The sequence below is a fragment of the Cokeromyces recurvatus genome (genome assembly GCF_025118155.1).
Source record: "Cokeromyces recurvatus strain NRRL 2243 chromosome Unknown BX663scaffold_31, whole genome shotgun sequence".
Lineage (NCBI taxonomy): Eukaryota > Fungi > Mucoromycota > Mucoromycetes > Mucorales > Mucoraceae > Cokeromyces > Cokeromyces recurvatus.
The window spans coordinates 242649-264185 of NW_026251417.1; the positions used below are offsets into that span (position 1 = coordinate 242649).

Consider the following 21537-nt stretch of genomic DNA (forward strand, 5'->3'; position numbering starts at 1 on the left):
AACAGCTGAAATGTACGCACTTTTTTTTTTTTTTTTTTTTTTTTTTTTTTTTTTTTTTTTTTTTTTTTTTTTTTTTTTTTTTTGTTAGAAAAATAAAAATAAAAAATAAATGGGAATACTTAATGGAAACGTGCCTTTAAATAATTTACGTTTTAAAGATGATAATTTACCCACTGATACATCTATCGAACAAGTAAATGATAAAACAAACAAGAGGCATAAGTTTATTTATATATCTTTTTTATTATTATTAGAAAAGAACAGAAGATTCAGTGTTAGAAAAGTTTGTTCCTTATGCACCTAATAATATACGCAAATTACCTCTAGAAAGGTAAATGTCTTTAAATTCTCCGTTTAATCTATTATTATATTAACATGTAATACCTTCAAGTATCGAACTAGATCGTAAAAAACATATTGCATTTTTAAAAAGAGGATTAGCTGGGCTTGGAAGATGGGGAGCTGCTTTAGATGCAAGTAAACCTTGGGTGGCTTATTGGATATTACATTCTTTAGAATTATTAGAATACGAATTAGATGTATCTATTATCTCAAGGTATTAACTAACTAATGGAGCTAAAAAAAAAAAAAAAAAAAAAAAAAAATACCAGTCTAACTTTCACGAATTTAGAACAATCGAAACCTGTAAAAGTTGGCAATTACCTACAGGTGGTTTTGGAGGAGGAGGGGATCAGTTAGCTCATCTTGCTACAACATATGCAGCTATTAATTCATTGGCTATTATTGGTACGAAAGAAGCATATGAAGTGATTAACAGGTAAAAAAAAAAAAGCAATATGAGAAAGAAAGAGTGTAGAGTAAGTAGGATTTTTTATTTAGAGAAACGTTATATCGATTTTTGATGAGTATGAAACAGCCTGATGGGTCGTTTACGATGCATAAAGGAGGAGAGATAGATATTCGGTAAAATAGAATCAAAATAAAATCAAGTATATATTTACATTGGAATTTTATTAGAGGATCTTATTGTGCTCTTTCAGTTGCTTTATTAACAAATTTATTAACACCAGAATTAACAGAAAATTGTATTGAATTTATTCGAAAATCACAAACCTATGAAGGAGGTATTGGACCTTATCCAGGAAAAGAAGCTCATAATGGATATACATTCTGTGGTTTAGCTGCGATGGAAATACTAGAAGGCATGAGTGAATTAAGATTAGATAGTTTAACGGTAATAATAAAAAGAAAAGGAAAGGAAAGAAGCTTAATTTACACTGTATAATAATAATCATAATACTAGTATTGGTGTTCAAGTCGACAAATGAGCTTAGAAGGTGGATTTCAAGGAAGAACAAATAAGTTAGTTGATGGATGTTACTCATTCTGGGGCGCAGGTGATTTTCCTATTATTCGTGCTGAACAAAGTCGACAAACATTAAATAACACATGTAAATTTTATATCTTTTTATTTTTATTATTTATTATTTAACTTGCATAACTGTAGATGATTATTTATTTGACAGAGAAGCTTTACAAGAATATATACTACTTTGTTGTCAATCTGAATTAGGAGGTCTTATTGATAAGCCTGGTAAAAGTCCTGATTTCTATCATACTTGTTATTGTCTTTCTGGTCTTTCTATTGCTCAACATTCTATTCGCTATCATCCTGTACTTGATGTGACTAAAGGCTTACGTTCACTTTTATGGACCTATGAAAATGAATTCGTCATCGTAGGTCATATTGATAATTTATTGGCTCCAACCCATCCTGTACATAATATTACTTTACGTTCAGTTAGAAATATGATTCAGTATTTTTATAAGGAAGAATTAAAAGACATTGAGCATCTTTTACCTAAAGATGACGATCCTGATATAGAATAAAATTTAAATCCCCGTATTTTTTTTTTTTTTGTGTTTTCTTTTCTCTCTTTTTTTTTTTCTCTCTCTTTCTCTCTTTTACTTTTTACTAATATATACCTTTATAATGAGTCATTCACCTAATTTAAAAGCAAAACCAAAGAAGGGGATTTTAAAAAAGCATAAGAATCCTGCTGAACCAACACGGTAAATTGTTATAAATACCTGCATAAAACAAAAAAAAAAAAAAATAGAAATTAACTTCTTACATAATGTTAGCTTGAGATGGGATGAGGCAAATATTGAACTAACAGAAGCTCAAAAGGATTCTACAATGAAAGTTAATGAACCAAAAACACCTTATGTTCGTTATAATGCTGAAACAGATCAAGTACTTAACTTAGAAGGTAAGACCAGGCAATGAAATACGTTGTAAGATTTACCTTAATAATAGTCTATTATATATGTATAAAAAAAAAAGATATTCCAGATATTCCATATCCAGAAGAATTTACGTTAGATGGAGATGTTGAATCAGACAAAAGCAGTGTAGCATCTAACGGAGAAAAATCACGTAGACGAGTTTCTGTAAGTGATGATGATTGGGAGATGGATGGGGATAATAAAACAGAAGAAGAAGAGGAAGAAGGTAAAAAAAAAAAAAGGAATAGAAATAAGAAGAGAATAAGATAAGTTAATATTTATATTTATATATGTATATATATAAAAAAGAGAGAAAACGCCATGAAGAATTCCTTCGTAAAAGAGCTATGCATTATCATATGGGGGCAGCATTGCGCCATGATATTAATGATGATGATGATGACGTTGATGGAGATGTACCAGCATTACCTAATCACGATACTGTTATGAAGGATTAAATTTTTGTATAAAAATATAGTGTATATCTCTGTTTTATATATTTATACTTGATATTGATTTCATTTTGATAACAGCATGTTTTTTTTTGGTTTTATGCATTTTAAACTTCGTATTTTTATTTTAATGTCTTTCATTAATGTTCTTTCTCAATTTATGTCTTGTTTTAATGTTAATAATGAGATTGTTGCTCCTCCCGAATGAATGAATATTGAGGAGACAAAAATAGGTAGATTTATGGGAAAATAATTGCTATTCATTAGAGTAGGTTTTGATCTGACTCGGAGATCGATATCGATACTTGAACATTTTCTTAGCTTTATAATATACATTACTTGCTTGGTCGAGCATAGTTAGTAAAACAGACGACTGGATTAAAAAAAAAAATCCCAGGATTATGTGAGGTAGTACAGTGAGTAAAAGCGAGTTCCTGAAAAGAGAAATTTCTAGTCATGGGTAATATAGTAAAAAGTTGAATGGTCATTATTTCGATTTTTTATATAATGCAAACTGTAGTTCTTTGGCAAACAAAAGACGTATTTTTTTCTTTTTTTTTTTCGAAAACCAAAAAAAAAGGGAATGAAGGGGATTTAGGATCCTTTCTGTTGTGTGACTCATCTTGTCAAATATTCTACTTCTTTTACTATAAGAAAGTGTTTCTTTTAAGGGTTTTAAAATCAAAACTTTGTTGTGATTTTTTTTTTTTTAAAGAACTGTACTACTTTCATATAAATGTTGTAGCCCTTTTTTTTTGTTTTTCTCTTACTTTTTCTTTTACTTTCTTTTTTTTTTTTCAGTAATGAAAAAAAATATGCCAATACATAAAAACATTCGTAATCATCCTTATCAACTTGAATATGCTTTATTCCAGCAGCAAAGCTACAAGAACGCTAGTAATGTACAACAACTAATACCGATAAAAGCAACTATCAATAGTCATTTCACTTGGTTAGTTTTCATTCATTCAAAGTGGGTTCCCTTCGCAAGCATAAATCAATATAAACTTGAACAAACGTTAGGATTAGGTGGAACCTTTGTGGATATTGAAGATGGCTTATTTCCTAGAGTGAAAAAAGTACGTGTATTTCCAAAAGCAAACTATTTGAGTTATCTGGGAATAAAGTATCGTTTGTCAAGAGTGATGCAGCCTCATGAGCTTAATGAATTTGAAGCTATTATAAAAGAAGATGATTTAATAGATGATCCTGCTATTAATCGAATACTATTACAACCTCCACCTAATTTTACATGTAATAATAGACTATTATCATAGCAGAAGCATATCATTTTTTTTTGTAATACTTCACGTGAGCTACATAAAAACGATCACGAATTGTAGAAACATGTATTTATATGTACATTCCTATTTTAGTAAATTGCTTTGGTTCTAGTTTGTAAAATCGTAAAATAAATTGGTAGCCAGATGACAAAGTAATAATGTATTATTTGATTAATATATAACACAAGATATTAAATAATAAAAAAAAAATTTAAAGATTGAATGCAGTATATTGACTATAAAATAAATAACCAAGTCTATATGAAGGAATAAAGTAAAGTCTCCTACTATAAGTGAAGCATGGTTATGATGAATTACTTTATACTTGAGATCTATTCTATAATTGCGGCATCTTGGTTTTATATAGTCTTTCAAGACTTATATATATATTTATATATGCGTCTCCTATATGTACGGCTTGCTTGTAATCTATTCAAATGATCAAATATTAGTTGAATACTTGTTATATTCTTTATAGCTTCTATATTGCATTCAATAGGAGCAAAAAGTCATCCTGTTAGAGGGAGCCCAGGATTATAAGCCATTATAGTCTTCCTTTAGTTTATATTCTTATATGTAATTTTGATTTTGAAAGTCTAGAACATGAGTAAACAGTACTACACATTTGAAAGTATATCAACTCATTAGATAAGTGCTTTGAACGCATCTTGTTAAAATATTAAATTTATTAGTAACTTTCGGGGGGGGATGTATATATCGTTAGCAAGTATGAAAAATATCTGTAATACATAGATCAAATGTTCAACCAAGTGCAGTATAGAAATGTATAATTTATTTATATGCAGAAATAAATACTGCCCCTTATGGCCTAATTGATTTGACTTGACTAGATGTTAAATACATGTATATAATAAATTTTTATTAAAATACCCTACAGCTTTATATGAACATAAGATAATCTTACATTAAAAAATAAAAAGGGAAAACAAAATAAACTAAAACAAAAAGGCCCTAGGATGTGGGAAAGACGATAGGATAGAGGAGTAAAAATAAAAAATGTACAGCATATTTCTTAATGACTTTTTCAGGAACTAAGTTTAAAAGGTAGTGGCAAATATTGAACCACCTGTTCTATTACGAGTTATGATGATTAAGGCTGTTATTAATCATCATAATATTTAATCTAATAAAAGAACAAACGTATAATGTTTTGTTGTAATTACTAATAAGAGTAATAATCATGTAACATTTGAGTAGCATTTAATACGCATATATAAACCTAGTAATCTGTATATTCATATACATATTTATAAAGCTGAAATCATTATACATGTATTATTCTTTTGAACTTCTGAATGTTTCTTTCATTTGTTATAGATTTATAATATCCATTACATAATAGCTCTTTTATTTTGGCGTATGCTGCTGTTATTCATATCCTTATATAAAGAGACATATACATACATACAGTGCCTATATTCTCTTTTATTGTAATATATAGCATAAGTGGAAATGTTTAGAGTTGTATTGATTGTATACTGTATAATAATGGAATTATACTAAAGTCTATAAATAGAAAGAATTTATATAAGCAGCAACAGAATAAAAAAAAAGGGGGGAAACTTGGAATTTAATATGTATGATGATCTACATCTAAAGTGTAACAAAGGTAAACAGAGTCATATCGTTAAATGTCCATTAATAGAAAACAATAAGCCACAATAAAGCACTGTGCCTATTAGAAACCTTTTGTTTATATGGAAAAAAAAATATAAATAGGGGAAGAAAAATAGATTTTTTTCTTTTTCTTTTTTTCTTTTCCTTTGTGAAAGTGATATTCTGAGGATATTGGTCACTATAAACAATAAATCGTCAGTGATATTCTCCGGATAATGGTCACTCTAAATAATAAATCCCCCAGTGAAGTTATTTGGATGTATTGGTCACTTAAAATATTCAATCCCGAGAGTATCTTTCATCTGGTGTTTTCACGTCTCTCGTTAAATAAAACTGTGAAAGGAAGCACATAATGATCAACCTCCACGATTGGTTGCTTCTGGAAACAGTAGTCTTTTTTTTATTATTATATAAAAGAAAGCTACTGGCTAATTGGATCATTACCCCTTTTTTATTATTAATTATAAATGAAAAAAAAAACTTTTATGTAATAACGACTTGTAGAAGAAGATTCAATACTAACTAAATGAGCTTTGTAGTTGTTTATGTACTGCATTGATTATCATCTTTATAAGTTGGTGTAAAGACTAGCAAACAGGATTATTAAATAAATTAGTAACACCAATAAGAATAAAAACAAAACGGATTTTAGTTGTAATATTCTAATTAAAAATAGCAATATAGACCATCGTGATAGTAGACAGCTATACTATGAGGTTGTTAAAGTCAACATTAATTACGAAAACAAGAGGATCATACGTATGACTAAAGATTTAATAATATTACCAAAGCCTTTAAAAGATATGTTGGATAATTTGATTGTTAAAAAAAAGGACTACTCTAAAGGAGTATAAACATTCAAAATTCTCCACTCAAGATTATTAATGTTGTAACTAACCACTACAGGTCAATTTTCTAATTCTGTATTACAAGATTAATATGGAGATAAGAGTTAAAGATTTTAAGATATAAGATAGATAAAAAAAATGGATGCTAAAATATTTTCAGTGTTTGTTTAAGTTTAGTAGGTAAGATAAGGAATGACCTTATTCTGAAAGCCAATAAAGAGAAACAAAATGAGAGTCAACGAGTAGATAGCTGCCTAAAAAAGATACTAATTATACGACTCTAGTCACATTAAATTCTACTAAATATGCCATAGTATAGAAATGGTTTATTTATATCGCTTTTATTATATATCATTATAAAAAAGACTAGTGAAGTTAATGAGACTGAGAAATAGTTCGAAAGGCCAATTCTTTTATTTATAATTTTATATTTAAAAATATCCGAGATCAGTAGGAAAGTAGTAGCTACAACTGAATCATACTTTGTATATTTTAATAAAGTATGCAATGTCTTTAAATCCATATATCCTAAAGAAGTGCGTAAATGAGCTATTAAAATTCCATGTTAAATATTATATATTGTGTACTTGGATACTTTTAATCGAGGGTTGAGGAAAAAAAAAGAATCTAAGCTTGCAGCTGCAACTTTCTGTGAAATACTACTTATTTGGGTAAACAATACGCCTAATTAAATAGGTTGATCCAAACTTGAGTAGCTAGCAATCTATTGCTGTGCCAATTATAAGCTTATATCTGAACTAAACATTGAGAACGATACGTGAATAATATAGGGAGCAAATATATGTTATATTTGATTTCTTTAGGGTTTATATATTGAATATGCATTCTATACTGATATCTAACTTTTTTATGTTTTTTCTCTCCCTCCCTTTTTTGTTTGTTTGTTTATTATAATATCAATGTCTCATTCGAACAATTGTTTTATACCGGCATAGCTATTAATTATTTTTTATACAGTTTGAGAATTTAGAAATGAAATGTTTTCTTAATGCTCATGAAATAATAGTACATTCAGAAGTTTATAATGTGGAAGAACTGAAGATAAAAAAAAAAAGAAAGAAAGATCTACATACATACATATATTAATGTGAGTCAAATTGTGAAGGAAATGAAACTATCAAAGTTCTCTGCTTAAACTTTAGTTGACTGTATACACAAATCAGGGTTTCACTCAAAAGTTCAAGCCATCAATATATATATCTATATGTGTATATACTAACAAAAAGAGCAATATTTATAATTTGTGTTATTACATGTTATATTAAATAATAATAATAGCATTGTACAATATTAATTGGATGTAGTTTCTTCAGACGTCAATTGTTCTTTGCTTTCAGAATATTCACGTAAAGACGCTAAAAGCTTATAGCATTCTTCAAGTATATCAATACACAAAGCTTGACCTATATATATATATAAAAGAAAAAAATATGAATCTTTCATTCATTTTATATTTAGTATAATATAAAAATTTACCTTCTGGAATATGGCCTCTATCGTCATAAAACTTTCCATCCTTACGCAAGTTTTCAATACTTGTTAATTTCATTTGATAACTAGAAAATATAAAAGTTAATTTATTTCCTTTCTTTTTTTTTTTTTTTTAAAAAAAAACTTCTTACGGATAGAGTTCTTCGGCAGAACAGGGGGCACCTGTTTGTTTAACAGCTAATAAACATTGACGAACAGTTGTTAACTGATTATAAACAGGAGATAAAGCCTCTGAAACTGGAACACTTTCACTCAAAAGTACGAAAATCATTCGATAACATTTATGAAGTAAAAATTCAAGTAGTGTCTGTCCTTCAGCTGCTTCACCTTTTTCATCCAAAAATTTACCAAGTAGCTTAGGATCACCTGCCTGTTCTTCATTTTTATCACTGTATCTCATTTTTACAATATCATGTAACTGATGTTGGTAAGTAAACAGGTCTGTTTGACGTAAGGTCCATTTATGTGTCAATTCTAATCTTTCTAGTTGATTTTTGATTTCAAGTAAACGTTCACGAATACTTTGGAGAGCAGGTGAAAAGTCCTCGCTACAAGCAATGATGAGGTCGTGTGACCAAAAGAATAATTGCTCAAGTAAGTTAATAATAACAGCTTGGCCTGCAGGAATAGAAACGCCATCTTCACTCATAAATTTACCATTAATACGCATATTATCAATTTCTCGAATCTTTTCTTGTAAAGGTTTTATATCGCTAGGTAAATAATGACTACGACAACATACTGAAGCAAGATGTCGTCTAATACGTAACATTTTATCTCTAATCGGAACTCTATTATAAGAAAGTTAATGTACTTTTCTTTTCTTTTGAATTCTATATAATGAATTACTTTACAATTCAGGTGCTACTTCATGAATTGTGTTGATTAAATTATTATAAATAAGACCTATTTTATGCAGGTTAATATCTATAGAATTTCATATAAAATTATAAAGCACTTACTGCATTGTCTATATTTATACTGTAATACTTGCATAACCGGCTCAGGTAAAGCATGATTTTTACTATCTACACTTAAAATTTTTTCAATTTCATCCAATTTGGCTTTATATGGCTCCAAATATTCCTCTTCATAAACACCAAATTCATCTAAACGATCAAAAATATGCTGTATTTTCATGTGTTTGTATTAGTCTTTTTTTTTAAAAGAAAAAAAAAAAGTAATCAATATAAATATATGTATACATATATATATTACCTTAATAGCTACTACTTGTGAATATACAGCAGGACCTAATATTATAGACAGTATAAATCATTTGTTTGCCATTTGTAAAATTTCCTTACTTTCTCTTTTCTTTCCCAAAGATAAAAAGCATAAACTCAACATTTGTAAAATTTCATCTAAAACATCGTCAGTTCTATTCAATTCACGAGATTCATCTAAAAGTCGACCTCCTCTTAAATCACTCAAGATTTTCATTTCATCTTCTGTTTCAAGACGTAAAGGCATTATATCTTCCATTTTAAGATAACTCGAGCGGTCACGTTTGACAGCTGAAAGTCTTGCACGAATATTTAATAATCGTTCAAGTACAGGCAACTCTAATTTTTTTTTTAATAGTAAGGTTTAACTAAATTATGTACAATAAAATTTTTAATTTATTTGCTTAATACCTTCATTTGGCACCTTATTAGGCATATTTTTTTTATTTTTATTTTTATTCTTTAAAAAAAAAAGGAAGTTTTTTTTTTTTAAAAAAAAAAGAAAAAGAAAATAGGGGAAATCCTTAACACGCTATACTTTTTTTTTTTTTTTTCGTTTTTCGTTTTTTGTTTTTACATTACAGCCTTTTTTTTTTCTCCGATCATCAACAAAGCAAATAAGAAAAAAGTGTCTTACTTTTTTTATTGTTTTCTTTACGGGAAAACAAAAACAAAAAAAAAAAGAAAAAAAAAACGATATAGAATAATGATTAGACCTTTAGTATAGTTAGAAGGCTAAAATGAGATGCTTCTTAGCAGTGCATATTGTTAAAGACATGAATCGAATTCTAACAGAAGCCGTTATTGTACTTTAGAGTTTAACAATAGAAATTCTTGGTGAATTTAGATCTTTTTTCGTTTTTCGTGACCGGGTTTTGATACTTGTTGTATAAAGCTTACTTGATTATAATCAAATGACCAAAATTTGGACTTTATATCATGTAAATGAGTACTGTTGATTTTCACATAATAAATGTATCTGCTTGTATAATCTTGTTGGTCATTTCAGAAGCCGACAATGTCGACTATCATAGCGCTACCTCAATAAGAATACATATAAATTGCACCATTAAACGCTGTTGCAAGTATCATTCATCTGGAGTAAAAAGAGTTCCACTCCCCCCCACACACACACATTTCTCTTTCTCCTAAACTCCTGACCCGCTTTTCTCTTTATTAAGATTGGATTTTTTTTTCTTTTTTAATTAATCCTAAAATAGAGATAGCAGCAGATCTGATTACAACCTTTATTGTCATGATAGAAACGGTGTCTTTCTTGAACAAAGCACTCGTATGTTTCATATTTACATAAAATACCAAATTCATCCTGAGATTCTCAGTTTGTTAAGGGGGGAGAAAAAGAAGAAGAAGCTACATATGCCTTCATTTGTGAACCAATATATATGCTGTACCTTGATCTTTGACTGGTTATTACTTTCTGCCTACTGAAACCCAGCCTGCTTAAGAGAAAGTGGGTACCTAATTTGTATCAAATCATAGACAGTATATTAAGTGATTTTCAGACTATTGAATTGCTCGATTTCTTTGGTAATAACAACGGAAGAATTAGTGTCGATATAAACCAAGTATAGTGTATTTATGCTCCTTGATTAGTATGTATCTATGACATTTCTTTTCACTACTCTGAAAGAGATTTTCATTAAAGTACTTTCACTTGATTTTGTGCTGTACAAAAGTATTCTAACATTTTATAATCGTTAGATTGAAGAAAAAAAAAAGGACAGCCCTGTCATGAATAGTATAATGAGTATAGGTATGCTTCTTTTTTTTTCATGTCTTTCATAATAAAAAAAAATCTATATCTCTAAGTTTATATTTATTTGCATCACAGTAGCTCAGGAAAAATCCCTACGCAGGTATTAATTCCAGATACTGAGTATGAGAACGAATCATTTCCAAAAAAAAAAAAAAGAAAAAAAAATAGATTGTCCCTAATCCCAGAACAGTAAACCCTTACACACCTTCGTATAAAAATTGCACATTAAATTTTCAAATAGGAAATATAAATATATGATAGATAATTAGAAGACCATCAAGGCCCCCCTCCCTCCCCTTCTTTAATTTTAAAGCACACAACAACTTATTTTTAGAACGTGCTCTCTGAAACAACTATATCCTTTTGTACCTGAGATATTACCTTTTGGAAGCAATGTAAATACGAACTTTATTGGTAGTTTGCTCCTTTTTTTTTCTGTGTATCATTGTCTAGACATGCTTAATAAATGATAAGTAAAGTACTAGAATATCTCTTTCTTTCTTTTTTTTATATACATGTTTATTAGTATGTAAAAAAAAAATAATAATTCTTAATAAATATTTTATAGTAGCAAGCACTTTTTTTTTTCTCTCAAGTCATAAAAAAATAAATCAATTCCCTCTCTCCCCCCCTTTTTTTTTGTTATTAGTGTATATGCATATCTATTTTTCACACGCTACTGTATACACAGTATTTAAATAAGCACTGGTACAAAAAGTCTCAGTAGTAGAATAAAGATAACAGATAAAAAAAAAAGATTGAAATCTGGGTACATCTTTCCTTCTCTCACTTACTCACTTAATCTCCTCCCCCCTTTTTTTTGTTTTGTTTACATTTGTGACCAATAGTTTGTTCATTACTTCTTAAGGCTACATGATATTTGATCTAATTATTTAAAGAGGTAATTTACTTTTATGGAAATTTATTTAAATACAAACACAGAAATATCAGATAATATTCCAGAGAGCAAACTACTTGACTAAAAGTAGTATACATGAAGGTATTTTAGTAAATAAGTTCTGCTCCCCCCCCTTCCCCTCATACACACACACACATCCCTTATGTCTACTCTATTACATCATCTAAATAACAAGATTGTATTTATGTATAGTATAAATCAATTGATATAATGTATTCGACTTACGACATATTAAATAGATTCCTATTGGCAAACATGAGTTTCTACTATGACTTAACAAATAAAGCATATAAAATATTCCTACTAAATTTAGACATGTTCAAATTTAATTAAACATAAAATAATTTTCAGGGCAGTACAAAGTTTACACACAGAAATTTATTAAAAAAAAAAAGAAAAAGAAAAAGAAAAGAAAAAAATAAAATAAAATAAAAATAATAATAAAAAAGAATGTGGTATATAATCAATCAATATTTAGTAGTTGTTGATTTAATAAAAGTATAATAATCTGGTTTTGCTGTAATGATACTTGTAATAGGAGGTAAAGACGTCATTGTTGATAATAAAAAATCATATTTAAATGGTGGAGAAGAAGATAAGTCATAATTATTTATAGATGATGATGATATACTAGTACTAGTTGTAGCAGTTAATGTAGGCGAGATAGGCGTTGAAAGACCATTACAAGAAGTCATAGTAGTGGTATTATGGCTATGGCTATGGCTACTACTGTCTTTTGTATTGTTATCAGGTCTAGGGAAATCAATAAATTCTGGGTATTTGTAACCTAATAAAGGATGATTACGAAGGGCATCTGAGCGTAAACAATGTTCACTGCAATAAAGTGATTCCTACAAATAGCATTGAATTTAGTTTATATAATTAATCCAATATGATAAATCATACCGAATATGGACTAATTGCGCTATCACAAAATGTACACCAATTTAAATCTGTCATAATATAAGCAACTATGATAATAGCATTTAAAAGAAAGTGTTGTATAATTATATTTATAGCAGAAGAAAATGAAAAGAAGAAGATGAAAGAAAAAAAAATAATAATTACAAAAAAAAAAAAAAAAAAAAAAAAAAAAAAAAAAAAGAGTGAATGAACGACTTTATTTTTTTTTATGCTCTGTTTACTATGAATTAGCCAATCAAAACGCTTAACTTACTTCAGCTTATCTGCAGTATTTCTACTTTAAATTCAGACAATGTTAGTCTTTTTCTGGACAAATGAAAATTAATTTTCAGATATTTAGCTTACCTTTTTTAGACAAACGAAGAAGAAGTGAGATTAGTTTTTAAACAAAGTAAACATAATTTTCAGACGCTTACTTGTAAAGCATCCAAACAACAAACGTTGAGTGAATGTGGTCATCTAAATACACTAGGTAAGCTGTGTTTATTACAGCGATGACTGTGGCGGTGAGGTGGTGGTGGTGTTGGTAGTGGTAGTGCGTTGAAAAGGTGTTGATCTTTCTCGTCCCTGCCAAATGCTGATAGAAATTGTCATCATGTTTCGGGAGGCATTAATGTCTCTTTGCCAAAGAGTATGACAAGAAGAACAGGTAAGCACACTCAATCTAGTAACAGGCGAGGCTGGCATCCAGGTTAGAGTTTGGCATTTACTGCATACTTTGGATGTTCGGAACTCGTCAATTGTGATTGTGATAAGTTATCCAGCCGTTTCTCGCCTTTTCAGCGCGCGCCATAAAATACCTATCACCCCACATCTGAGCGTCCTGATCTTGTTGGTGTTCCTTATTGAACATTCCACTTCCAAATACTATCAGAGGAACTTTCGTCTTGTCTTCTTTGTATTTGATGGGCCTCCATTTGTTCAGTTTTTCTCTAAAGTAAAAAAAATTGAATTAATAACTGTTTGAATATAATCAAGTAGAAAATATTTATACTTGATAGCATCGTTCTTATTTGGTCTCTTCTGTCTTTTCTTCTTTTGTTTCTTCTTTTTCTACCTCTTCTTGTTTCTCCTACTTCGATTATATTTGGTGTCGCCGTTTATAAGCATATTGACCATAGTTTCTTGCGCTTTTTGCCTCCCTTGATAAAGTTGGAAGCGTTTTTTTTTTTTTTTTTTTTTTTTTTTTTTTGCAGTACTGGAATTGTAAAAATTGAATATAGTATTTATGTTGTCAAACATATATTGAACATAGTCTAAAAAACACTCCGGGTTTGATGTCTTGGTTGTAGGAATTCTTGATTCAATATCCTCTATTCCGTTTTGACTTTTCAAAAATTGTTGCTGGGCAGAAAAAACAGTCAAACCAGTAAGATAATAATACTCTTTAGTACTGCAGCGGATTATTGGGTGCCTAGACTCGTTTAAACCACCCACAGCAGTGAATACAGACTTTCGCCCAGGGTCAACAAAAATTGGATGAATCCTTTGCTACTTCTGGTAAAGTAAAGTCGTGAAGAGTCAACTCAAAGCGTTGAAAAGAAGGACCGTAACTGGCTTGACATCTTTTGTAAAACAAAAAAATCCACAACAAAACCATCAGTACGTATCAAGTTTCCAAAAAAAAAAAAAAAAAAAAAAAAAAAAAAAAAGGATCTGGTTGTTTCCATCTGGTGTTAATTCAGCAATGCTACAAATATAAAAGTAAGAAATACATAAGTCTGGTTTGATACAATCTCTATCTATACTCACCCTTTGTATCGTAGTTTCCCAAAACTGAAAACATCATAAAACAATCTTAGCTGTCTTCAGGTGTTTTATTGTATGGGCATAAGGGAGATCTTGCTGTAGAATGATTATCACCACGGCATTTCTTACAATGAAGATCGGTCACATTATCATTTGTGGTCTTTTGTCGTTTTGCTGTTTGTTTAGCTTGCTTCAGACTTTTGCTTTGCCTTTCTTTTCTTGCTTAAAGTTCCAACTATACGTGATCATTATTATATATAAATAGTATAATATTAAATTGCCGTACCATCATTAACGGCTACTTCTTTGTAAAACTTGCACCTGTAGTAGTTTTTATTGAAATGTCCTACTTCTTCACAGTCAGTACACTTCGCGTTTGCTGTAATATCAGTTAGTAAAAACTTTTATATACATTTTTTATAAAGTTCTGACCTTCATTAAATACTAGTCGAATGTTGAAAACCGTTTCTTTCTCTATTTTAATAATGCCAGACCGATATTCATTAGACATATTCAATAGAGTAATAAAGTGAAAAAAAAACAATTTATTTAAGATTTTTTTTTAAAAAAAAAAAAGAGGTGATTATACAGACAACATTTATTTTATTACTGGTGGTGGGTGTGGTGTGGGGGAGAGTGGGATCCCGCTGAGCGAAGGTTGTCATTTTTTTTTCGACCTTTGCTTATGGTTCAAACGCTTGAGGCTATCACCAGTTGTGTTGTAAGCAAAATGTTTATAAAGGATTATTTGGCTTATGATTATAAAATTAGGCACACCTACTTGCCCTCCAAGCTAAGCTTTCAAGCTTTCTTCGAATAAATTCAGTCTCAAAGATCCACCTGCATCCATTGTCTCTCGGTGTACAGGACCAGAAATTATTATTTGGCAATTATCAATTAGAATATACTACATTATTGGATGTCTAGTAGGTGAAAAAGTCTAAACATACCTCTAATTTCCATTTATACTTTTTCCAAAAAAGGTAAGTTAAATGCCTGAAAATTAATTTTGATTCGTCCAGAAAAATACTAACATTGTCTGAATTTGAAGTGCAAAAAACTCTATTACTAAAAAGTATGTGCCTTCTTCTTGGTTCGTCATTTTGGAAAAAATTGACTCCAATTTTTTTTCCTTTTAAAGAAACATGGAAATGGTATTTGCAAATATCAGCCAGCAAACTAATTTTTATTGGTAGATATGTTATCTTAGTGTGAATATTTACGTTATCTTAGTATTCTAATTGGATGTCATAGGAGAGGGGGGGGGACATGCATCCAATTTTATTTACCTTTTTTAAAGATTTTCATCATAAATTTTCATTATGCGGATTGTGAAAATATCAATAAACAATATTTACTATGTGCATAGTAGTACTTTCTTCTCCCCCCCAATTTGCGCTTGTTGTTTTGTTAATCAGCGTTAGCCGCATACGAATAGGTTTGTTGTCATTTATTGTAAGAAATAGAATTGTATGTCTCAGTAACTCTAAATTATATTATTTCTTTTTGAATTGGCTACGTCTAACTCTTCGCTCGACGGAAAACTAAAATGATTCTTAAAGAATTCAATTCAGGAGAGTTAAATGCATTTGTATCTTTCTCCCTTTTTTCTATTATCCTAGTTTAAATTTTAGTAGTAGTAGTTAGTAGTAGTAGTTAGTAGTAGTAGAGCTGTAAATAGGCTCATTATAAAATAAAATAAAAAAAGACTTTTATCCAATTAATTCATATAATGGCCACTACTTTTTGTCTGTTTCTCTTGGGCTTAATTACTTTATATACATGTATTTATATATATACATGGGAATCATCCATCTTAATTTTATTTTTAATAATCAGAGATGCTTACCAATATCTTCTTTATACTTCTTCTTGTGTAAAGATTTAGCTATCATTATCTCACTTTATTAAGTTATACAAAATCTTATTCCTCTTTAAATATGCAACATAAACACAATTGTTAGAACTATTTCAAAACATTTGTGTGATATTTGACGTTTAAATCCAGTTATATTTAGACAATATGATAAGAATAATTCTCCTTAAGACTCCTTTATTCACATATATTTATATATATTTTTTAGATTGCTACAATCCATGATGTTATCAAGTTAAAGCAGCCCAAGTAATGTCTATAGACAACTATTAGATATTCATTACAATTTTCTTTAGATATAAATAATATGTATGCATTAAAGTAAATGTAATCTAATCCGTTGTAACGCAGAGATAAGGATATATATGTATATATATATATATGACAATTTATGACTCGGTAAACTTAATAGGGAGGCTTCAAAGAAGAAGAAGAAGGTAAATAGAAAAGATTTTGATTCAGAGTCTAATTTAGTTACCTGATTAGAAATAATGAAACAAAATACAAGTTATTGCTAGGAACGAAACCAAACAAATGAGGGGAAAGGCCACTTTGAATACTTTTGAAGAAGGTGGATGGCTTCAGAAAGAAATAAAAAGGAGGGGGGAGAGAGGAGGGCAATAGTCATCTTTACCAAGAGACTGTGTTAAAAAGGAAAGTGAATCAACAGATATATTTATGAATCATGAAAATAGCTAACAATCATCATTAAGCAAACAAACAAGCTATACTTATCCACCACTCTTCATTCATATTTCTATTAGCTTATATTTCTATATCCTTTGAAAATAGCGAAATAACATGATAATTTTGTACTTGATAATCAAAGAATAAGACAAAATCATTTATAACTCTGTTTACAGTACAGCTTGTATATAATAAATAGAAGGAGGATAGGGCGAATATAGACGAGTAGTCTAATATATATATATGCTTGAAAACTACCAAAATCTGTTATGCTTATCATTTTTTATTTCTCTTGAGTGCTTATACAAAAGAGATTTTTGTGTCTCTTCAAAGAGAAAAAGCATAAGAAAAAAGCCGTTTAGTTGACGGCAAAGAGGAAAACGGATGCATTCACATTAAGATTATAAGATATAAATAAACTCTACTTTTGTTGGTTATTCATATATTATCTGTATTTTTCCTTCTCTCATGATGTCACTTCAATATAAGTAAACTACACTACATTTGCATATGTCTTAGTTATCCTTCTTCTTGTACTGGTAAATCCTTTTGCGTCTTCTCTCCTTTTGAACTACCCTTATCCCCTTTGTCTGTTTGCAATTTATGCCGACTTTTATCCGATTTTATTTATAGCTTTTTTTTTTTTTATCTGTCCTGGATAATGCAATATCATTTTATTAAAATAAGTATTTATGCCTTATTATTTCATTTTGGTAATTTCATAAATCCAGTGGCTTAGATAGTAGACAGTTATACTTTAATAAGTAAATCGGATTTTGAAATTAAATAATTTTCAGGATTGAACTCTCATCTACAAATGTGGGTGTTTTTCTTTCTTTTTTTTTTTATCTTCATTTAAAATAGTGCAAAATGAGACAATTAAAATACCATGAACAAAAACTTTTAAAGAAGGTGGACTTCTTGCAATGGAAAAAAGATGACACTTTGCGAGAAATGAAGGTTATTCGCAAATACTTTATTCAGCAGAGAGAGGATTATCACAAGTGAGTATTCAAAAAAAAAAAAAAATAAAAAACTAAAGATCAAAGATCAAAGATCGATCAATGACAACTAACATTAAAAAAAAAAATAAGATATAACAAAATAGTGGGTAGTATTAGACAACTGGCAAATAAGATTTCACTTTTAGATTCTCGAGATCCTTTCCGTACACAACAAGAAAAGGCTTTATTAGAAAAATTATACAATATGGGTATTATTACAGCAACTACAAAATTCTCCGATTGTCGTAAAGTATCAGTATCCGCTTTTTGTCGTAGACGTTTACCTATTGTCATGTGCCGTCTTAAAATGGCAGAAACAGTGAAAGAGGCTGTGACATTCGTTGAACAAGGTCATGTTCGTGTTGGACCCCAAACGATTACTGATCCTGCCTTTTTAGTGACTAGAACGATGGAGGATTATGTAACTTGGGTTGATACTTCGAAGATTAAGAGAAAGATTATGAAATACAATGACAAGGTAAGCGCAAATAATGTCTATTATATGTATATAAAATATATTTTGAAAAAAAAACTAACCAATTATTATAGTTGGACGATTACGATCTGTTGTAAATTATTATTACCCATTGAATACAGTTATTTTATATAAATATATGTATTTATACATATTAAATTCAGCATTATATATATATATTTTTTAATAAAGCAGTTATAAAAAGAAAAGCATGCATTTATTTCAGTCTATACATACATATTAAATAAAGTGTTATATTTAGTGCTTTACATGATCGACATCGTCTTGATTAAACTCTTGTTCATGTCTTTCAACTTCATCAAAATAAGCAAGTGTACTTTCTTGCTTTGTCCACATATTCTTATACACACTATCATCCATCAACAAAAGCTCCTCATGACGTCCAGACTCAACTACCTTGCCTTCATTAAGAACAAAAATTTGATCTGCATCTGCAATTGTTCTTAAACGATGTGCAATATGAAGACTTGTCATGCCTGTTTCCCGCAAAATAGTTCTAAAATTAGCCAAGAGAGATTGTTCTGTATGAGTATCTAAAGCAGATGTAGCTTCATCCAAGAATAAGATACGTGGCCTTTTAAGAATAGTTCTAGCTAATGAAATTCTTTGCTTTTCACCACCTGATAACATCAAACCGCGTTCACCCACTGTAGACTCATATTTGTCTGGTAATGACATGATCACATCATGAATACGAGCACGTTTAGCAGCCTGATAGACCTCTTCTCGTGAAGCATCAATTCGTCCATAATTAATATTATAATAGATAGAATTGTTGAATAAGGTTGTGTCTTGAGGAACAACACCAATCGCCTTACGAAGACTGTCCATTGTGACGTCTTTGATATTCTGTCCATCCACATAGATGTTACCTGACTGTGGTTCATAAAAACGGAATAATAATCTCAAGATAGTGGATTTACCACAGCCACTAGGCCCAACAAAGGCAGCTTTACATCCTGCTGGAATTGTAAAGGATACGTCTTTCAGGATAGGTCGATCTGGATGATATCCAAATCGAACATTTTCAAAGCGAATTTCTCCTCCTTTAAAGATAAACTCCTTAGCATTAGGTGCATCTTGAACTAAAGGTGTACGATTTTCTAAATTAAACAAAGTATCCATATCAATTAATGATTGACGAAGTTCTCTGTAAACTGAACCTAAAAAGTTCAATGGCATTGAAAGTTGAAATACAAGTTGATTCACCATGACAACATCACCTACAGTCATTGTTCCCTTCATGACTCCATGTGCTGATAGCAGCATCATCAGTGTTAATGATGTGCTAAAGATGGCATTTTGACCTGCATTTAATAAAGCTAAACTTGATGCTACTTTAAGTGATGCATTTTCATATTTTTGTAATGGTTTGTCGTATTGCTCTGCTTCAAATTTCTCATTATTAAAATACTATAAAAATTGTATTATTAATGAACCTATTCTAATTATAGGATGATATGGAAAAAGAAAAAAAAAAAGAGAGGGAGGGGGCTATAATTTACCTTGACAGCTTCAAAATTAATGAGAGAATCTACTGCCTTTGAAGCAGCAACATTATCAGCAGCATTTGCTTGTTTTCTAAATTTAGTTCTCCAAGCTGTAGTTGTAACAGTATATCCAGTATATGCTACAATTGTACCAAATGTTACAAGCGCATAAGGTGTACCAAATTTATAAGCCTACACATAAAATGTCAATCCAAAGAGTGAAAAAAAGAAAAAGAAAAAGAAAAATGGACTTACCAAAATACCACAAACCATACTAATTTCTAAAGCAGTAGGTAAAACATGAAATACCATAGAGCTTACCATAAAGCTTATACCTCTATTTATGTAGAATGCTTTAATATCATTCTGATTACATAAAGTCTAAAACTTACTTTGTACCACGATCAATAGCTCGATTCAATCCACCTGTTTGACGAGTTAAATGAAATCCTAGATCAAGTTTATGAAGGTGTGTAAATACATTAAGTGCTACACGTCGTATGGCCTTTTGTGCTACAGCAGCAAAGACAGCATTACGAAGTTCTTGAAAAGCACTTGACCCCAGTCGAGCCAAACCATCTAGTATATCAAATCAACATCCTCGTCATTTACTATAAACAGAAATACTTACACCCAATAATAGCAGCACCACAAACAGTCCATAGAGTCCCATTCTCTGGTATTGTTACATTTAATGAATCAATTACATTTTTAAAGAAAAAAGGCACTTGAACATTTAATAGCTGAAGTAAGAAAAAAAAAAAGTTTGTATTACAAATCAAAAAAAAAAAAAAAAAAAAAAAAAAAAAAAAAAAACTTTCTTTCTTTTATTCATTATCAATATTTACCTTGCCACCTACTAATAAAGATAATGCAATAACCACACGAGTTTTTACTCCAATATCATTCTTTGGCCAGATATATTTCATAAGCTGCTTAATAATAGCCCAGTCTGTAGCATTCCTTTTATTATTAGAAGTGTCGTTGATAGCATCTGTCACAGGTTTTTTTATTATCCCATTCTTTTTCACTGTAGACGACTTTGTATTCGTTGTGATTAATCTTTTGGTAGTATTTAAATACGCATAAATTGGGGAACGTCTAGGTGCATGCAATCTGTTGAATAATTGTAATGTTTTTTGCGGAGATGTTGTATGAGATCTTAATTGAGTTTGCCAGACATTTCTAGTTGCCATAGCCCTTAGACAAGATGTCGAGAGCCGTGGCAGCATTTTTTATACTTTTGTTTTTCTAAATACACAATAACTGCAGAATGTACTGTGTATATTACTTTATATTTTACAAAAAAAAAAAAAAAAAAAAAAAAAAAAAAAAATTACCAAATCTTTTACACACCCTTTTCGATTCCTGGAATTTCATTTGCTCCAGTAATTTTTTTTCCCTAT

At 29.7% G+C, this 21537-nt stretch overlaps 9 protein-coding genes across 9 annotated transcripts; 4 read left to right on the forward strand and 5 right to left on the reverse strand.

The window, feature by feature from the left end:
• Positions 1 to 100: 100 nt before the first annotated feature.
• On the forward strand, positions 101 to 1878 carry BX663DRAFT_521638 (terpenoid cyclases/protein prenyltransferase alpha-alpha toroid). Its single transcript, XM_051529265.1, has 8 exons — positions 101 to 193; positions 255 to 331; positions 392 to 556; positions 632 to 778; positions 841 to 924; positions 979 to 1195; positions 1265 to 1412; positions 1469 to 1878. Exons 1-8 carry the CDS (start codon positions 110 to 112, stop codon positions 1849 to 1851), a joined length of 1305 nt encoding a protein of 434 aa, XP_051379393.1. The 5' UTR covers positions 101 to 109; the 3' UTR covers positions 1852 to 1878.
• Positions 1879 to 1899: 21 nt separating this feature from the next.
• On the forward strand, positions 1900 to 2803 carry BX663DRAFT_521643 (uncharacterized protein). The gene is made up of 4 exons (XM_051529266.1): positions 1900 to 2034; positions 2107 to 2234; positions 2309 to 2476; positions 2560 to 2803. The coding sequence occupies exons 1-4, from the start codon at positions 1955 to 1957 to the stop codon at positions 2706 to 2708; spliced, it is 525 nt and encodes a 174-aa protein (XP_051379394.1). The 5' UTR covers positions 1900 to 1954; the 3' UTR covers positions 2709 to 2803.
• A 647-nt stretch (positions 2804 to 3450) lies between these two features.
• On the forward strand, positions 3451 to 4230 carry BX663DRAFT_521646 (uncharacterized protein). The gene has a single exon (XM_051529267.1). It carries the CDS (start codon positions 3506 to 3508, stop codon positions 3977 to 3979), a length of 474 nt encoding a protein of 157 aa, XP_051379395.1. The 5' UTR covers positions 3451 to 3505; the 3' UTR covers positions 3980 to 4230.
• Positions 4231 to 7603: 3373 nt separating this feature from the next.
• BX663DRAFT_521650 (uncharacterized protein) lies at positions 7604 to 9698 on the reverse strand. Its single transcript, XM_051529268.1, has 8 exons — positions 9621 to 9698; positions 9291 to 9548; positions 9202 to 9236; positions 8946 to 9111; positions 8838 to 8889; positions 8115 to 8774; positions 7969 to 8048; positions 7604 to 7895 (listed from the first exon to the last, which is right to left on the reverse strand). The coding sequence occupies exons 1-8, from the start codon at positions 9643 to 9645 to the stop codon at positions 7783 to 7785; spliced, it is 1389 nt and encodes a 462-aa protein (XP_051379396.1). The 5' UTR covers positions 9646 to 9698; the 3' UTR covers positions 7604 to 7782.
• A 2566-nt stretch (positions 9699 to 12264) lies between these two features.
• Positions 12265 to 12984, reverse strand: BX663DRAFT_521654 (uncharacterized protein). The gene is made up of 2 exons (XM_051529269.1): positions 12812 to 12984; positions 12265 to 12756 (listed from the first exon to the last, which is right to left on the reverse strand). Exons 1-2 carry the CDS (start codon positions 12863 to 12865, stop codon positions 12373 to 12375), a joined length of 438 nt encoding a protein of 145 aa, XP_051379397.1. The 5' UTR covers positions 12866 to 12984; the 3' UTR covers positions 12265 to 12372.
• Positions 12985 to 13086: 102 nt separating this feature from the next.
• BX663DRAFT_521655 (uncharacterized protein) lies at positions 13087 to 13654 on the reverse strand. Its single transcript, XM_051529270.1, has 2 exons — positions 13246 to 13654; positions 13087 to 13174 (listed from the first exon to the last, which is right to left on the reverse strand). Exon 1 carries the CDS (start codon positions 13514 to 13516, stop codon positions 13316 to 13318), a length of 201 nt encoding a protein of 66 aa, XP_051379398.1. The 5' UTR covers positions 13517 to 13654; the 3' UTR covers positions 13087 to 13174; positions 13246 to 13315.
• On the reverse strand, positions 13566 to 14087 carry BX663DRAFT_521661 (uncharacterized protein; the record flags this gene model as incomplete). Its single annotated transcript, XM_051529271.1, has 3 exons — positions 14013 to 14087; positions 13887 to 13989; positions 13566 to 13761 (listed from the first exon to the last, which is right to left on the reverse strand). Exons 2-3 carry the CDS (start codon positions 13946 to 13948, stop codon positions 13566 to 13568), a joined length of 258 nt encoding a protein of 85 aa, XP_051379399.1. The 5' UTR covers positions 13949 to 13989; positions 14013 to 14087.
• Positions 14088 to 17973: 3886 nt separating this feature from the next.
• BX663DRAFT_521666 (30S ribosomal protein S4) lies at positions 17974 to 18818 on the forward strand. The gene is made up of 3 exons (XM_051529272.1): positions 17974 to 18145; positions 18236 to 18623; positions 18695 to 18818. The coding sequence occupies exons 1-3, from the start codon at positions 18012 to 18014 to the stop codon at positions 18716 to 18718; spliced, it is 546 nt and encodes a 181-aa protein (XP_051379400.1). The 5' UTR covers positions 17974 to 18011; the 3' UTR covers positions 18719 to 18818.
• A 60-nt stretch (positions 18819 to 18878) lies between these two features.
• Positions 18879 to 21327, reverse strand: BX663DRAFT_441506 (P-loop containing nucleoside triphosphate hydrolase protein; the record flags this gene model as incomplete). Its single annotated transcript, XM_051523457.1, has 6 exons — positions 18879 to 20054; positions 20147 to 20323; positions 20387 to 20468; positions 20524 to 20710; positions 20763 to 20874; positions 20980 to 21327. 6 exons carry the CDS (start codon positions 21325 to 21327, stop codon positions 18879 to 18881), a joined length of 2082 nt encoding a protein of 693 aa, XP_051379401.1.
• Between the last annotated feature and the right edge of the window lie 210 nt (positions 21328 to 21537).

Excerpts from the sequence above, each read along its gene's own strand:
- BX663DRAFT_521666 (XM_051529272.1), top strand. The coding sequence starts at position 18,012 with ATGAGACAATTAAAATACCATGAACAAAAACTTTTAAAGAAGGTGGAC. Across the intron at positions 18,146-18,235 it reads CAGAGAGAGGATTATCACAA|ATATAACAAAATAGTGGGTA; the intron begins GTGAGTATTCAA and ends AAAAAAAATAAG. Across the intron at positions 18,624-18,694 it reads TTATGAAATACAATGACAAG|TTGGACGATTACGATCTGTT; the intron begins GTAAGCGCAAAT and ends CAATTATTATAG.
- BX663DRAFT_521655 (XM_051529270.1), bottom strand. The coding sequence starts at position 13,516 with ATGCCAGCCTCGCCTGTTACTAGATTGAGTGTGCTTACCTGTTCTTCT.
- BX663DRAFT_521646 (XM_051529267.1), top strand. The coding sequence starts at position 3,506 with ATGAAAAAAAATATGCCAATACATAAAAACATTCGTAATCATCCTTAT.
- BX663DRAFT_521650 (XM_051529268.1), bottom strand. The coding sequence starts at position 9,645 with ATGCCTAATAAGGTGCCAAATGAAG. Across the intron at positions 8,890-8,945 it reads GTATAAATATAGACAATGCA|GTCTTATTTATAATAATTTA; the intron begins GTAAGTGCTTTA and ends TGCATAAAATAG. Across the intron at positions 8,775-8,837 it reads CATGAAGTAGCACCTGAATT|AGTTCCGATTAGAGATAAAA; the intron begins GTAAAGTAATTC and ends TTCTTATAATAG.
- BX663DRAFT_521654 (XM_051529269.1), bottom strand. The coding sequence starts at position 12,865 with ATGACAGATTTAAATTGGTGTACATTTTGTGATAGCGCAATTAGTCCA. Across the intron at positions 12,757-12,811 it reads GCGCAATTAGTCCATATTCG|GAATCACTTTATTGCAGTGA; the intron begins GTATGATTTATC and ends TGCTATTTGTAG.
- BX663DRAFT_521643 (XM_051529266.1), top strand. The coding sequence starts at position 1,955 with ATGAGTCATTCACCTAATTTAAAAGCAAAACCAAAGAAGGGGATTTTA. Across the intron at positions 2,035-2,106 it reads AATCCTGCTGAACCAACACG|CTTGAGATGGGATGAGGCAA; the intron begins GTAAATTGTTAT and ends ACATAATGTTAG. Across the intron at positions 2,235-2,308 it reads TCAAGTACTTAACTTAGAAG|ATATTCCAGATATTCCATAT; the intron begins GTAAGACCAGGC and ends TAAAAAAAAAAG.
- BX663DRAFT_521638 (XM_051529265.1), top strand. The coding sequence starts at position 110 with ATGGGAATACTTAATGGAAACGTGCCTTTAAATAATTTACGTTTTAAA. Across the intron at positions 332-391 it reads CGCAAATTACCTCTAGAAAG|TATCGAACTAGATCGTAAAA; the intron begins GTAAATGTCTTT and ends AATACCTTCAAG. Across the intron at positions 779-840 it reads GCATATGAAGTGATTAACAG|AGAAACGTTATATCGATTTT; the intron begins GTAAAAAAAAAA and ends TTTTTTATTTAG.